A 17,944-nucleotide genomic window follows, 5' to 3' on the forward strand; every position below is an offset into this window, starting at 1 on the left:
TATATTAGTGTGTGTTTATGTGTATTCCGTTTGTGCGTTTACTCGCATGTCTTAAGAATTCTGTCCCACTCCAACTCCCCATTTACAAGCCTCCTCCTCTTGCACTTTCTCGCTCACTCGCACTTACACTCGCATTGTCAGTGCTTGTCCCACTTTCAGTCGATGTTCTTCTCCTCCTCGCTTCGCCTTCTATAACGGTAGCGTACCTTTTTGTATACACTTGTGAATTTCGAATATTTCACGAAAGCAAAATCTGTTGTCTCTTTTGCCTGTTTTGCGTTGGAGTATTACAAACTGCGAGGGTTGCTCTTGAAGTTTGTCACTCGAACCTAAGCAGAATAATAAATGTGGATTATTAAATTTAAAGTTGTTTTTATTGTTTTTTGCCGTCATAATGAGTTATACATTTTATTGTATTGTTATTTATATTCGAAATTTATTTATTTACGCAATTAATAACATGAATTTATAGAAGTAAGTACTAAAGCTATGCCGAAAGATTTTTAGATCGAATAGGCTCAGCTTTTACTTAAGAGGAGTTGTAAAAAAGCATATAAAAGATATCATCTCTATGTAGCTGTTCACATTCTTCTGAGACTCATCTCGCAACGTCTGCCCCAATAAATGTGCGTGTGAGTGAGTGTGTTGTTTTTGCATTTGTCATCGAAAAATGTTTTACTGCTCACCCAGCAGCCAATTTGTGAAGCAACACCCTCTCGCTCTCACCTTCTTTGCATTGGCATTTGCATCCCGTTCTGACTTACGAACGAACGAGCAGCGTCCTCTGTCGCACTTGTGGGCCGCAGGTCGCAGTTCTGCTGCCGATGAAAGAACACAAAGAATGAAAACTGTAAATTTATTGTGAACCACATGCGAATTCAAAATGGTAAACAAACTTGCCAGTCTCTCTTGCCACAAGCAGAGCAGAGCAGACACAGCAAACAGGTCAAGAGGAGGGAAAATGGGAATAGTTGGCGAGGTTGGGAACGTGCCTTGGGCAAAAGCAATTAGAATGATCATAAATGGAAATTGCGAAGGTAAATTGAGTTTGTCGGCGAGCTGCCAACACAATTCGCATTTCAATTAATTAGTTGGCAAATTATAAAATGTTTTATGTAGATTTTTGTTGCTGGCTTTTTTGTTATTGTGATAATCTAATCACAAATTGTACAGCAACAAATATTTAATCGATTTTAAAAAGCAAGCGCAGTCATAAAAAAATGTTCTTTTTACTTACAAAGAATTCAGAGGTTTTACTTTTGATTTTTAACAATTTCATATAATTTATTTTCTCTTATTTACTTGTTTAATTCATGCTCTTTATATTGATTTTTCGCCAGAATATTTAAAAAATTAATATCCCATTGTTCATGTTTTCTGCTGCTTGCAATCAGATTTATATTATGCAATGTAAATGTGCGAACTACGAGTGCATTTAATTAATTACGATTGCACATTTTGTGCAGCAATTTCAAGTAGTTTTTATTCAAATTTTCATTATGCGAGCACCATGAGTGTGAGTGTGAGTACGAGCACTCAAGCTCATACTCGTATTTGTATTCGTATTTGGCCTGAATGTTGTATGAGTACTTTGCCTCCGGTCGTAACGCCACGCCAAGCAATTAAAAATGCTGAGCATTTGCAAGTAATTAAGAAAGTTTTTGCTACTTGTGTAACTTTCTGCTACCACACGAACAGAAAAGTCTGTCTGTCTTTCTGGCTGCCTGTCAGATAGATACACACAGTGAGGGGGTCTGAAAATGAGGGAGGGGGGGGGAATGGATCACACACTTGATGCCTCGCATCATCTCTCACATCTCTCACATCTCGCACATCTTTCACATATCAGTCAGGCATAAAATTCTAATGATAACTTGGAATGGTCTCCGCCGTTCAGCTGTGAAATGAGTTGGCATACCTGGCACTCACAGTGGCAGCAACAGCAACATCAACAGCAGCAGCAGCTGCTAATAAAATGTCAGCACGAAATCGAAGTCATCCTCTGGCAAAGCATCCCAGCAACCATCACCGAGAGAAATCGTTTCATGGCTTTCCATTTCACTTAACATAAGTAATACACGCTCACTCATTCTCCCTCTCTCCCTCTCTCTCTCTCTCTCTCTCTCTCGCTCGCACCCACTTGCACACATAACTCATACGCAGTGGATGCAGCACAGCTCTAATATGGATTGCTCCTGCTGATGCTGTTGCTGATGCTTCTGCTGTTACACATACTTTATGGAACGTTGTCATAATCGCAATGCGTTTTTCATTTGCAACACACTTGAGTGGGGTAACATGATTTGCTCATGTGCTTGATACCATCAAATGTTGATCAAGAATGTGATTTTATAAATGCGCAAAAGGGGGAAAATAAAACTGGGATCGTTTCTAATTCTATTCTATTCAATTTAATTTTAAAACTTTTTAAATTTACATAAACAAACCAAAAAATATTATAGTTACTTATTGAACTATTTCCATTACTACTAAAAAGTTTCTATTGTATTTAATCTGTATCTATTAACTTGCAAATATCTGCTTACGTCATTTAAGAATGAATGCTGCAGATGGGTCTAGTTCATTTGGCTTAAAATTTGGTATATTTTGTACTCTGCGATATATATCGCATGTATGTAGTACTTTATCGATACACCAAATATAATCGTTGGTATATTTATGGATTTTAGCAGTATATTATTGACAATGGGTAGCGAAGTTTGGCTGATATTCTGGTATATTTTGTGTTCTATAGTATATACCAAATATGGTGTTCGGTATATTTTAGTGTTTGTATGGTATATTAATTCGGTATACAACATTTTTATACCCGCTACCCATAGGGTAGAAGGGTATTATAACTTTGTGCCGGCAGGAAATGTATGTAACAGGTAGAAGGAGGCATCTCCGACCCTATAAAGTATATATATTCTTGATCAGCGTCAACAGCCGAGACGATATAGCCATGTCCGTCTGTCCGTCTGTGTGTCTGTCCGTCTGTCCGTATGAACACCTAGATCTCAGAGACTATAAGAGATAGAGCTATAATTTTTTTTTTCGACAGCATTTGTTATGTTTGCACGCAGATCAAGTTTGTTTCAAATTTTTGCCACGCCCACTTCCGCCCCCGGAAATCAAAAAAATCGAATAACAAGCGTAAATTTAAAGCTGGAGTTGCGAATTTTGGTATATACTATAATTGCTATAGTAGTTATCATTCCTGAAAATTTGGTTGCGATCAGATAAAAATTGTGGAAGTTGTTAAAGAAATACTTTTGTATGGGCAAAAACGCCTACTTACTAGGGGTCTTAGTTGCTTTGGCTGACAATCTGGTACATTGCGCCGTCTATGGTATATTTTGAATGGTGTGCTGTATCGATATACCAAACATACCATTTGGTATATTTTTAGTATTTTTTAGTATTTTCGGTATATTTTGAAATAATACCGCAATATTTTGCCCCTATTAAAAATGGGTAGCGGGTATCTCACAGTCGAGCACACTCGACTGTAACTTTCTTACTTGTTAGAATATGGATTGCTTAAAATGTCACTGCCCAGCACACTTGACTGCAGCTTTCTTCCTTATTTTAAACCGATGTTATTAATATAGACAATCACAAGACTTTAAAGTGTACATTCTTATTGCAGCTGTTTCGATATTATCCCAGTACTCTTGAAGAGTATGAAACTATTCGTTTTAATTGTCGGTCTTCACCTGTGGCACTCTCACATTTCAATGCTAAAAAGAATGCAAAGTTTGCTGCTGCCATGCGTCGCACTTTGAATGAACATGCCAGCAACAGAGGCAGAGGCAAATGCAGAGGCTGTGGGGTAACCCCCCTGCGTAGGCGTTTAACTAGGATAGGGGCGTGGTCGCATCACTTGACTCTGGGATTCTCCCCCGTTCGTAACTGCTGCGTGCGTTTGGGATTTCCATAACGCAGAATACTTGAAAATCGTTTTGTGTGTTTGACACAGATTTCAGTCAGGCAATTTATATCGATCCCAAGCTGCCGTTGGGCACAGAATTTAAGGCGCTGCAAGCGAAACAAATTGTAAATGATTTTAAAAGTTTGTCGCTCAGCACTTTAAGCGATGCCATTTAATATCGCTCAGCTGTTGGGATCAACCCAACGTATGTTGCCTGACATTAGAGGCAACGCCTTCTGCCAAACCCATCGTCAAGTCGAGTGTAAGAATTTCACACACACACACACACACACGCCGAATGCGCATAATCACCGTCTGAAATTAAGCACAAAATTTGAATTTAAAATGTTTTTTGTTAATGTTGTTGTTCTATCGCACATTTTGTGTACGCAGAGTTAAAGCAATTCATGCAGAAACAAAAGTAAGAAAGTAGAAAAACTTTGCAGGTGAATCAAATTAAGCACAAAAAGTCGGCAAGAGCTAAAACTGCATGACATTTTTAATTATCTAGAACAAGCGCACTTAGCACACACACATACACTCACACACACAGAGAGACCAATACACAAATGAGTGTATGTGTTTGTGGAACTGTGGAGCAAGTAGCCGCATTAAAGGTTCAAAAATATGTAGAGTAATTGCCGTAAAATAATGATTAGATTGATTATCCAGATAAAAACTGTGAATATGCATTTGGGTATTTAAAGTAAAAACTGAAAAATTTACCGAAAATATAATACAAACTACTAAAATATACTGAAAGCTATATTTGGTTTGTTGACATTCAAAATATACAAAATAGTACAAAATATTCAAGATTGCCAGCCAAACCAATTAAGATCGGAATAAGTTTATTCATTTGTTAAATATTTTGGTACTATATTTATGGACTAGTAGTTATTTATGAAATTTATTTGTAATATAATTTGTTTAAGTTGTTTTGTGAATAGTAATAGTAATAGTAATTAAAAAGCAAACAACTTCAATAAACCTAAAATAAATTTGGAAAAAACATTATCACTCTTTTGTATTTTAATTACAAGAAATCAGCATTTAAATACTTATATCTGTCAGTCTAATTTGTTGTTCATCTCGAATGTGTCACTACGAATTCTATGCTTTGCAATTCTAATAAGTTTACCAAAAAGCATGTACGATTACTTTTCCATTGTGCATCACGCAAAGTGCATTCAGAATGCAAAAATGAAAATAACAAAGTTTTCTAGAGTGCATACGGAAAGTAGCTACATCATATGTTAAAAAAATTAAAAGGGATTTCTTTGAATCTAACAAATGTTGATTAGGATATTTTAGTTTCAAATAGTCAGTGAATAAAATAACAATAAGGTATTTGATGTACTTTCATCAATAATTAAATTGCGACAAAACAACTTTAGAATATGGGTTAAGTTCATCTCGAATTTTCTATGAAACTACGATAAAGAAGATGTATACGTAATCTTAAATTGTGTAATAAGTTAACCACAAAATACGCTTTACTCCTTTACCACCGTGCACAACAAACTCAAAGTGCATTCGCAACGCACACTAGCAAATGAGATGCTCATACACACACACACACACACGCACAAACACAATTACAAACACAAAAATCATTGCATACTTTTGTGGGCTGGGCATTTAAATGAAAATTTTGCAGTGCTAACTGCAAATGCAGAAGGAAGTCGAGTGAAAAGCACGTTCACACATAAACACAAACCCATAAAGCGAGTTAGAGAAAATAAGATATACGCAGAGAGAAAGTGCGAGAGAGTAAGAGAAAGAAAAAGAGAAAGTGTGGTAAATGGCATGCGAAGAATGCCTAAAACGCATTGAGACAACATGCTTTTTGCCTACGCCAAAGTGTCTAAGCTTTAATTAAATATTTGAAATATACTGCAAGAATTCCCATTTGCTTATAAGCCATGCTTAATAGTCAATTAAAACTTTTTGCTGTGCGAGATACTTTAAAACGCATTCGCCATAATTAATAATCGACCTTAATCAGTCTTAATGAAAAACAAGTAAGAAAGCTAAAGTCGAGTGTGCTCGACTGTGAGATACCCTCTACCCATTTTGAATAAAAGCAAAATATTGCGGTACTATTCTCAAAATATATCAAACATCCTACAAAAATACTAAAAATATACTAAATGATATATTTCGTATATCAAGATAGTACCGCATTCAAAATATACCATAGACGACACAATATACCAGATAATCAGCTAAAGCAACTAAGACCCATAGATAACCATAGATAAATATTTCGTTATTAACTGCGACGATTTTTATCTGATCGCAACCAAATAAAATATAAACATCAATTATACTCTTATTAATTTTATCAAGTTGTTTTTAAATTTGCTAACCAATTAGTTGTCAGCATATATATTAATAAATCTCAGTCCCATTGTCGTTTTGAAAGTATTCGAGCATAATTTCGAGTACTTCGGAGATTGACCCCACTGTCAACACGCGACTGAAAGAAATTGAAAACAATGCTGTTGTCGATGAGTCTTCAAGAAGAAGCTGCTGGGAGCAAACAGAACAGAACCTATTGAGCAGAAAAAATTACAGACAATCGTCCGACATTGAAATCTCTTCTGCCGAAAGAGAATCTAGGCCGAGACTCTAGGTTATTATTACTTGACCTCTCTCGTTCAGATCTATTGAGCGGAATCCGCATCCGCTTCAGACATTCAATGACTTTAACGAAATATTCAGTTCGAAATTCATTTTGTTTGCGGGCAGTCGATACATTTAAAATGGGCAAAAAAAAATTTAACGGAGTTTTCTTACTGATGGTCCTTCAAATATTCTTGGTGGCTACAACAACTGGATATGAAGTGAGATCAAAGACATAATACTAAGAAGAATAAAGAGTGATTAAAGTGTATACGTTTTCTTCCTATCAGACGTGTGAATCAGATCGAAAAATGGAAGAACAGTGCCGGCTTCATAACTACAAGACTGTTAAACCTTTGCTCGACTATTTCAGGCAGGTTAGAAATGAGATAGAACAAAGTGAAACTAAGGAAAAGCTGATAAGTGAATTAAATTCTGATCTTATGGAAAAATATCATGAAATTGTAAGAATTCATGAAACATTCATAAAGGAGGCAGCTCTATTAAATGAGTATAAAAACAAAGTAATCAAAGGGGAAAACGATTTGCAATTGTGTCAAAATAAAGTTGATAAATCTGAATCTGAAATTAATTCATTAAAAGAACAACTAACAGATAAATCCACCAACTTAGAAAATTGTCAAGTTCAATTAAAATCTGTTAATTCTAAATTAATTGAAAAAGATGAAAATATAAAGAGATTTAGTGAGAATATTAAAAATAAGACAGAGCATCAGAAAGCACTTGAGTTGGAATTAAAGAAGAGTAAATCTATAATAATAAAGCATGAAAAAGATATTCAGTTATGTCGATCAGAAAACAACAAATTAAATAGGACATCAGAGAACATTAGAGAAGAACAGAAAAAGATTCAATTGAAATTAAAAGAATGTGAAACTAAGCTAGATCAATCTCATCTTGATAAATTAACTCCCACAACATGTATCCCTTTCGGAAATAATCCAGGAGTTCATCAACTCAATGTCTCTGGCATAGGTTTATTCAAAGTTTTATGCGATAGTCAGTTAGCTGGACCTGGATGGATTGTAATACAACAACGAGTTGGGGGAAATGAGAATTTCAATAGGGATTGGGCAACATATCGCAGAGGTTTCGGTTCTTTTGAGGGTGATTTCTTTCTTGGATTAGAGAAAATACATCGTATCACGAGCTTGCAGCGTTTCGAACTTTACATACATTTGGTTGATCTGCATGGAAGTACCTACAACGCTCGTTATGACGACTTCAAAATATCAGATGAAGATAATGGATATGCACTGAGTTTGGGTAAATTCGATGGAGCTTTTATTGCGAATGGCATGAGATACTATAAAAACATGAAATTCACAACATTCGATCACGACAACGACAAAAATGATGATGGTAATTGCGCAGCCTGGTTTAAAAGTGGCTGGTGGTACAATGCTTGTTCTCCTTGGTAAATATTGCAAATTTGTATTTTCGAAGGAATACACATAATTATATATTTTTGTTGTTTCTTATGCAGTAATTTAAATGCACCATATGGGCAAAATCTAATTTGGTGGGATGACAATTACAATTTTATATCACTTAAAGAAGTTAAGATGCTAATTCGCCCCAAAGAAGAAATGAAGAAATGATAAAATGAAAAGCTGAAATTCCCATATTTGACTCAATTATGTAATCATTTATATATAATTGGTGCATTAAGAAATTGGGCTCTGAAAAATAAAACGATCGACAATTTAATGCATCGATTTATTTTTTGAATGGAAATATTTCAGTTTTTATTGCATTTATTGTATCTTTTGATGTAGCAAATTTAAATTTTTAGGCGCTTTCAATAGAGGTGTAGATACTAAAAAGTCAGTAAATTTATAATTATCCTGTATATATCTTCGACGATTTTTAGCTGATCACAACCAAATTTTAAGGAATCACAATTATTATAGTTATTATTTTAAATACCGCGCTTTAAAATTACGCTTGTTATTCGATTTTTGTTGATTTTCGGGGGTGGAAGTGGGCGTGGTGAAAATTTGAAATAAACTTGAACTGCGTGCAAACATAACAAATGCTGACGAAAACAAATTGCTGTATCTCTTATAGACTCTGAGATCCAGTGTTTCATATGGACAGACAGACAGACGGACATACGTAGATCTATCAAGAATATATATACTCTATGGGGTCGGAGATACCTCCTTCTACCTGCTACGTACATTTCCCGCTGGCACAAAGTTATAATCCTCTTCTACTCTATGGGTAGCGGATATAAAAAGAAGCCAACTCCCTATAAAATAAATGCCTTTTTATGGCATCTGTTGTTGGCTGCTTTATTTCGCAGTGCATTTTATTAAAATATTTCACCCACAAAGTATGAAAGGACTGAAATAATTCTTTTGATAAAGCAAAGAAAGATTTAAACGCATTTATTAAATTTTAATAACGGCACAATTATGAATTAAGGGGATATAATTAGCATAGAAATGCATATTGATTAATTTATAATTTATCAAACGTTTATAGAGCATATATGAAGAGCAATTTACGCATATTAATCGTACTCGAGCGAGGTCCATCATCGATTGAAACAATTTAATTATTAATCACAAATAGCTTCGAGCTCGATACTAAAGGCTGCTAATGAATAAACGCATAAATATGACTCACAACGGAATATAAATATGGAATTAAACCTGGCGAATCAAATGAGGCAACATTCAGACAAAGCGAAACCAGTTAAATATTTCAATAAAATTAACTCGGACATTTTCTAATTTACACACTTTGCTTATTTGCGCAGGTCTTGATTTTCGCATTAAGCCTAGTTTTTTTCCGCTTAACAATTATTTATTTACTTAGTTTGTTTCTCTGGCTTGACCATTAAACAAAGCCAAAAAGCTTAAAACTTTGAAATAGAAAAACTGTTGCGATTATTTGTGCAGCACTTTAAGGTGAAACTACAAACAGGAAACTTTTAACGCATAAAATTAAGCTACGTTTTGCATATTTTGCAATTTTTAAGTTGCCAACAAAAGCAACAGATAACAAGAGAGAAAACATGCGCAGTTTAACAATTTCCAATTTTTCTTTAGCGATACCATCAGGAGGCTTCTTTTCAAGCGACTTTTCGCCAATATCCGGTCGATTAACGATTGTGATAAGTTATCAACTAAGAGTTACCCTAAAAGCCAATATCATTTTAGTTATAGATTCAACAATTTAAAGGTATATTTTCAGTTTCTCTTATGTCTATAATAAAATGTGAATTCAGGTATTCATACAGCATTTTTTTTTAGATTGCGTTTTAAAGCATTAGAGGAAGAACACTAATTATTTTTGTAGGTTTACTAATATTAGAGATGTGTAAGGTTTTCTTGATTATAAAAAAGTGCTGTTTCCAGATGAACGGAATAAATGATCTGCGAAAAAGCTGTATATTGCGTAAGTTCCCAAAAATTTAATAAAGACCATTTATGTGCTTCATTAGGCATGGAAATTGTAAAGACAGACAATTTATGGCAACACTACTGAAATATTCGTCTATTAAGCATCAACTATTGCATCAACCGGTTCATTTCTGCATTCTTCTCTCTATCACAGTTTATCGATAGAAGAAAGTCAGTAGGCACATAGAGTTTTAAAAAAGAAATAAAATAGAAGAAATGTTATCATTGAGTCGTAAAAATGATATCATGATTAAATTCTATAGTGAAATTTAAAAAAGATTTAATTAATAGTACTACTTATTGTGAATTAAAAACTTGGTAAATGAAAGCCGAATAACCGATTGTTATTGTATGATATATTGATAACCTTTGATATATTTTAGTATAATTTTTGGTTTATTAATTTGATATATTTTAAGAATAATAATGTTTTGATTTTATTGAAAATAGGTAGCAGATATATCACAATCGATATATTTTAGTATTATTTCGGGTCATTAATTTGGTACATTTTATGATTAACACCGTACTGTTTTGGTATATTTTAGAACTATGTCGATATATTAATGTTGTATATCCTTATTCAATTTTACTATTTTGCTTTTATTTGAAAATATTATTTGATTTATTTGGTATATATTTTATTTTATTTTTGGGTATATTTACCCAATGTTAAATGTTAACTTGTCATTTCAACATTAATTTAATTAACATTTTATATAGGCATTTTTAAACCTGCTTTCACTTTATAATGGAAATTGTTCCCAGATTGTCCTAAACTATTTCTAAATTTATTGCAAAGCATGGATTTCATTATTATTAATTTTTTCAATGCGTGTCTGTTCTAATTAAAATGTACATAGAATACTATAAATTTAGCTCACATTAGAAATTGTTTAGTTGGCAGATCAATGGTCTCATTTACTTAATTTGTGTTGGCTCTTGTCATAAAATGTGTCGCAGCGTGTCAGATGTTGCTATTTTTACCTTTATTGTATAGACACTGCCGCCTATTTGCGCATAAATAAATAAATAGCCAACGCACGTATCCAGGTTAAAAGGTACGTGCTCATCTACTCTGCACTTGCTGCCATAAAATGCCCCAAAATAACAAACAAGATGTTCGGGGCATGTTCAAGGTAAAACATGTGTAGTTTTATTATTTTGTTTTTTAGCAAAAAACAAGCAATCACTTTGTTGTTAACTTTTGTGTATATTCTTACTAATTTAATCTGCTCTTTTTATTTTACTTCGTTAACCCTTGAAGCGTTTGCTTATCAGCAGCAGTCTGCAATTTAGGGGACCCTGCTCTGGGCAGAGTATTGTGAAAAGAGGGACATGACAGCCCGCAAGTGAAACACAATGCAAATGTTGTCGTTGATAACTTTATCAACACAAAATTTTGCATACATCAAGACGCACAAGCCAAGTCGAGTTTTGCTTTCATCCTTCGTCCTTCGTCCTGCGTTGTTGCCCGCAGTCAGCTTCCGACTTTTCTAATAATAAAGCATACTTATTCGGTCTTCGAGGGAGCGAGGAAGGAAGGGAAGGGCATGAAGGGAAGGCAGGAAGGATGGGAATGTGCTGGCTGGCTGGCTGGCATGTCGAATTTGCTTCGATGGCTCTGTTGTTGGCGAGTATCAACGCAACTTGCTAAGGAGCTGTCACTTGTGAATACACTCACACTCACACCCACACTCACATCCACACTCACGCACTCGCACTCATATCCGCTTCACTCGATTTCAACAATGTGCTCTCCTCTTTCGCCTCTTCCCCCTGGCTCTGCGTTTAGTTGGTGTCCGTGTTAATGTTTGTTGACATGGAAAAGCCTAAAGTTATTGTTTGCAACACCATTGCCTGACCTCGACCTGGCTAAACTGACCCTGGTTGTGGTTCTAACGCCCCCTCGAAAAGGCTACATAATTTGCCTCTTTGCTGCCTGCACGCTCCTCTCTCTCTCTCCCTCTCCCTCTCTCCTTCAGGGCACTCCTAATAAGCGGCTCAAGTGTTGGTCTGGAATTAATGCGCTGTCTCCTCCTTCTCTTCTACTGTATCAATGCCTTTCAGTCCCTTCCCTCCTCCCAACTGTCATTGCCTGTTTGTTGTTTGTTTATGTATTTATCATCGCCTCTGCCCAAAGTTACAATCACCGGACATGAAAAGGCCAGAGACTGAGACTGAGTGCGTGTGCTCTGCTTCTGATTATCCTTCAGATTTCAACTGAAGATTTCTAAAGCCATTCTACTTGGTGACTAAGTGTACACTTTTGCTCGCTTTCGATCTCCCAAGGGCTTTAAATGTTACATATCTTTAGCACTGAATGCTCTTTTTAACTTTTGCAGATAATAAAGACTATCAGAGATTGGCATTCAAAGAGCCTTTCAATCGATACATTTAACAAGGCTGCTTTTCTTATGCTTACTTGCATTTTGTTTCTTCATTTTCACATATTTCGTTTTGCTTTATTTTGAATTTGATATATTTAATTATTGTTCATCTAAACTATTATAAATTGACTTTTATTGCTTTAGTATTTTGAAAATATATATTTTTAATCAAGTTTTAAAATTTAAATTGTGCATATCATTCAGTTTAAATTAACTATTAATCCTTAAGTATTATTTATTATTATTATTATTATGTTATGTTAAATGCGATTTTACTATAGAATCGTTTAAATAAGCGTTGAAGGAAGCAAATGTATCTGGTATATTTTGTACTCTGTGGTATATTTTTTTAAATGTCAATATACCATATAAAGATTTCGGTATCTTTCAATATTGTTGGTATATTCGTATGGCATATTCTGAATATAAAAGTATATCAATATACCAAAAAATCTTTTGTAGTTTTTTGTATATTCCCTTAGTATATTTTAAGAGTAATGCACCATGTTGCCTTTAATAAAATTAGTACTTTTATTACGTAAAATAAAATAAAATTTATTTTTATTTTCAACTTATGAATTTATGTTGATAGAAATTTCTTTATTTTGAATTTATGTCACTCCATCAGCCTTATAACTTAAATATGTATAGTATATGAATCCGTATATCATAAACTAAATTTATTTTAATATTTACTAATTTCGTTTTGTGGAGTTTATCTATTTCTATGAAATGTAAGCCATTCAATTGTTAAAGTAAATGTAATTTTTTAACGAGTAAATATGGCAAAATATTTCAAAATATCCACAATTATTTTACATCGCAATCTTCTACTTGCAACCTGTTATTCAGACACTTGTGTGTTGTACATCGTTAAACCATACACTGGGTGATAAACTCTTGGCACAATCTCGCTTTACAGACCATTGGCTAAAAGTGGGCAACGCGTTTGGTGAACACACAAATGCATTTGCTGAGCTGACCATACAAATCGAACAAAATATCGATGCGCAGTCGAAGACAGTCGAAGTTCCACTTGAGCGAGGCCTGTGATTGATAAGCGGCTATAATAAATTTGTTATTAGTGAGTGTCGGAGTGAAAGCAAAGAGCCCCAAATGACCAAATGATGCGTAAACAAAAGTCTAATGCGCCTTGGGGCCTGTGATTGGAACAGGCTAAGAATAGCCTAATCGCAATATATTAAACAAATAGATTCTTTCTTTCCTTTTTTGGTGTTCGAGCATTCGTCTATGTTATTTGTTTGTGCATGGAATGGACAAAGGAGAACGAATCGTGGAAATGTTGTCAAGTGTTTCATTCATTTCGCTTTGATTAGATATGACAATGGGAGAGATGGAAGTGGGCGTTGCAATTTGGTTAGGAAAATGGGCGAAAATGAATGAGAATGGGAATGTGAATGGGAATGGGAATGGGAATGAGAAGGGAAATGAGGAGCAGGCGAGTAAAAATTGCCTGCAAATAGTTGTCTGCTGATTAGCTTCCTGGGATCGTGGTTCTGTTTTTGGCTCTCTTCCAAAAGGCATTCGCCCATTGCTCGAAATATATATATATATATATATAGAGACAAACCCCCCATCGCAGTAGAACCTTATTGTTTGGCCAACTCACAGCTGGAAAATTCACTGCGAAACCACAGGATGGCAGTCAATTGTTAATGGAGCCAATGGCAAATTTGCGGCAACATCAAAATGTTCTATGCTAATTTCAATTAAAAATTTTGCCGAGTCTGCTTCAAGGCATTTGCGTGGTGAGTTTGCCTCTCAGCAGCCAATTGAAGGTCCGAAATAACAAAGTTTGCTGTTGAAGTTAGCTCTGTGATTCGCTTTCCCTTTGCTGTTGCCCTTGCTTTCACTTGGAAATTGAAGCGCACACAAAGATCATCAAAGTTGTCGAAAGGTGCATCAATTTAACTCTCACTTTCGCTTTTCACTTCGTATTTCCAATAAAGTTGTGGCCAAAAGAAGCTGACAGGCAAATGAATCAATTTAAAGATTACTTTTAGCTGTCAATTGGCTAACAAAACTTGGGTCAAAACTTCAATTGATGTCAGCATAAAGAAAGTTCAAAACAGCCAAAGCAATTTTTACTCCAATTGCAAATGGAAATATAATTAAATATATAAATGAAAGCTCAATATTCCATATAGTTCTTTGTTTAAATTCAATCAAGAGTTTTGTTTTCTAAATGAAATTTTTGAAACCTTGACTTCCACGTATTTATACTGCATAAAATTTCCAAATAAATTATAGATTTATTTACCCTAATTTAATAACTAAAATGACTTTATTATTAACAGAAAATGCTCCATAGATTCCTACCATTATTTAAATATAATGCACAATATAATTAACAGGCACATCACAGTTAAGTTTTCAAATAAATTACGGATTTATTTGATAAATGGTGAAATAAAAACACCTTATTAATAATAAGAAATACTCTATAAGAACTGTGATTCTTACCATTATGAATGCTGTATTTCAAGTTAAATTAAGAGGATGTTTTACTATTAATTAATACACTTGTGATGCGGTTCGTTTTCTTATGTACAAGTTTTGTTTGTGGCATTATACAATATGCATCGCGCCAAGCAAATAATAAATATTTGCTCAGTGTGGCTGTTGGTGTTTGAGCAGTAAATAAATACGAGAGTACAATAAAAATATAGTCGAGAAAGGTATGAAATGGTTGAGGGGGAGTTCAACCGTTAAGCTCCGCCCACAGTTCCAACGTTTATTCTGGCCATGTTTATTATTTAAGAACTGGCCACGCGTTCAATTCGCTTTCAATGCTCAGTTCTCTGTTCTCAGTTTTGTACTCTGTTCTCCTGTTGATTTGTGTGCGTCAGTTGTCGGCTGTTGGTTGTCGGTTGTTGGTTGCCGCCTGTCAGTTACCCCAGCAATGACAGTCGACTGACTCAGACACTTACATTCCATTCTTTGCTTTCATTTTCCCATTCAATTCACCTTTCATTCTCATCAGTATGAGTGAAATCGATTTTGGTAATTGGGCAATTTGCGCAACTTTATGCCTGATGGATAATCAAAGCGAGCTTTCAAGTTATTTCTGCATGCCAGCGAACTTGGCTAATTAAACAAAGACACGTTAGCATTGCGTTAGCGAAATTCGCTTGGGCGTAAATTATGCGCATTGTTATCGCGTTGCGATTGTAGATTGTAGATTGTAGAGAGACTTCAGGGTCAGTCAGCAGCCGCAGGCATTCGACCGAAAATAAAGTCGCATAAATTATGTACAAAAATATAAAAATTCCTTTGACACCGCCGCACGCACACAACACAAAAATAAAAATAAAAATGAAAATGAAAATAACAAAAATACAAATGAAATAAAAATAAAAAATCAAAATCAAAATAAATGGCCAACGTACAACATGGCCAAAAGCGTTGGGGTTTAAAGCAATTGCAAGCAAAGTGAGGGTGAGCTGAGAAATTTTAAATCGCCGTAATTCGCAAATGCTAACGCAATAATACTCTAAAGTAGCAAGTTCAATGAATTATTTATCCAAGCTTGAATTGCTTTATTAATACCTACATTTATATTCATTGATTTCATAATTTTGTAAATCATTATTTATTAAGAAATTTTTTCAATAAAATTTACACTTTGAGTTGACCATAAAAATGTTATAGAAAAAAATACTGTTTTATATTGCGAAACATTTTTAAAAAAAATGTTTTTATGATGTGAATTGCATTCATGCATTCTGAAATTCTTTAATGAATCATTTATTGAATGTGTCTCTACTCTATTAATACTTACATTTGTATTCATTGAATCCTCGAATTGTATTATTTATTAAGACATTTTATTAGCTTGTTGGGAGAAAATCTCAAATTTGTCTATTAAATTTACGTTTTACATTTAGTATACAAAATTTAATGAATTCGTAAAGTCGTAGACAAAAATCAGCTTTATATTGTAAAATATTTTTTTTAAAATTTTTATATAAAATAAAAACAATCAGCAACAACATTTAGTTACAAATCCAACTCTATTAATACTTATATGTATTTGCATACATGGAATTCTTTATCTTCTGTAAAATCATTATTATTTAAGACATTTCTTTATCCTTAGTTTGCTAAGAAAAAATATGAAATTTATTCATAAAATTAACATTTACATTGAGCATAAAATGATTGTTAAAATTTGACTATAAAATTTACATTTTGCATTGAGCATAAAAATGTTATTGAATTCTCGTAAAGTCGTAGACAAAAATCAGCTTAATATTGCAAAATATTTTTGAAAATATTTTTATATTAAATGAATTGCATTCTTCAACAACAAAAGTTGATTGCAACATTTTCGGTTTATTGTTTTTTGTTGTATCGAAATTCGACATATTGCACATGAGCTTTATCTGTGGATGAAATTTCTCTTTTTTTAAGGGCATAAAATATTTAAATAAGTCGCATTGGCAGCTGCCCACTTTGCGCCCTTCGCAACCACAGTCGCATTCGCATTCACATTCACAGTCAAATTCACATTCGCATTCGCATTCGTGAGACTCGTTTGATTTATGCGCCTTAATGTAGGCTGCTTAATTTATTTTCGTTTTCATCGCGTTAATTTGGCGCACTGACATTTTAATGTGCAGGCGTGAAAGGGATCGCAAATAAAGTTGAAAAGAGCAGAGAAACAGAGAGAGAAAAGCGAGTGAAAGGGATATCAATGTTTTGATAATCCAAAAAATTTTATAAATGAGAAATTTAACAATTAAATTGTTTTATTTTTACAATACTTCAAATTACGTTTTTACTGACTTGTAAAATATTATTATTTATACAAAAAAGTGTTTTAAAATAAATATAATACTTCAGTGCACTTATTTCGATATAAAATATAAAATTAACATAAAATTCAAGTGAATTCAAGTGAGAATGTTTAAGTGTATTTAGAATATTATGTTTAGTTTTAGTGCAACTCTCACTATGTGTTGATATAATTTCTTTAATTTACATTTAGTTTAAATTTCAAAAAGAAATTCACAAAAATGCATTAAAAGAAAAGTATATCTTGAAAATTTCTCTAATTTTGCGCGGTAGCTCTTAGCTGGGCATATTATTCAACAATATTTTTACTTTTTTTTTATTAGTTTTACTTTCTTTCACTTATTACATTTTTCGACACGGTCGAAACTTTTTGGCCCGCGCAACTGGCGCCTATTTTGTATGTTTTTTCTAGTTTCTGTTTGATTCCTTGTGATATGATTTGGTAGTCGCACATTTATATACCCTTAACATACAAAGAAATGTATACTTTATGCATATTTGAACTATTCGTTAGCTTAACTTTTAAAGCTACTTCGATCCTAATAAAGAAATATATTTACTTATTTAAGAGTGTTTTAATCCATGAAATATATTTCATATAACAGCAATTTTTATACATAAATCTTTAATCAATATTGTACTTATTATAAATATTTAATAACTATATTAAAGTATATAAATACTTCTGGTGAGTCATTACTTTCTCTTTCTTCTAGGGTATCTTTCAGTCTCTCCTTCTT

General features: G+C 33.7%; 1 protein-coding gene and 1 long non-coding RNA gene across 8 annotated transcripts in view; one reads left to right on the top strand and one right to left on the bottom strand.

Annotated features, from left to right (window-relative positions):
• LOC133835287 (uncharacterized) overlaps positions 1-17,944 on the bottom strand; it is a 36,030-nt gene continuing 18,086 nt past the window's right edge. The window contains exon 5 of one of the 5 annotated variants that reach the window (XR_009893530.1): positions 1-329. This is a non-coding gene — a long non-coding RNA (uncharacterized LOC133835287). Of the gene's footprint in view, positions 330-567; positions 819-4,234; positions 4,250-14,716; positions 15,679-17,944 lie in introns of those variants that run through there. The other 4 variants (XR_009893531.1, XR_009893529.1, XR_009893533.1 and 1 more) reach the window with 4 other exon arrangements.
• LOC133835251 (fibrinogen-like protein 1) overlaps positions 6,719-17,944 on the top strand; it is a 121,606-nt gene continuing 110,380 nt past the window's right edge. Inside the window, exons 1-2 of one of the 3 annotated variants that reach the window (XM_062265228.1) lie at positions 6,719-6,783; positions 6,853-8,000. In XM_062265228.1, the coding sequence (XP_062121212.1) occupies positions 6,739-6,783; positions 6,853-8,000 (1,193 nt within the window). In that variant the 5' untranslated portion in view covers positions 6,719-6,738. Of the gene's footprint in view, positions 6,784-6,841; positions 8,001-8,069; positions 8,384-17,944 lie in introns of those variants that run through there. The other 2 variants (XM_062265227.1, XM_062265230.1) reach the window with 2 other exon arrangements.

This window comes from Drosophila sulfurigaster, chromosome 2L (assembly GCF_023558435.1).
Source record: "Drosophila sulfurigaster albostrigata strain 15112-1811.04 chromosome 2L, ASM2355843v2, whole genome shotgun sequence".
Classification (NCBI taxonomy): Eukaryota; Metazoa; Arthropoda; class Insecta; order Diptera; family Drosophilidae; genus Drosophila; species Drosophila sulfurigaster.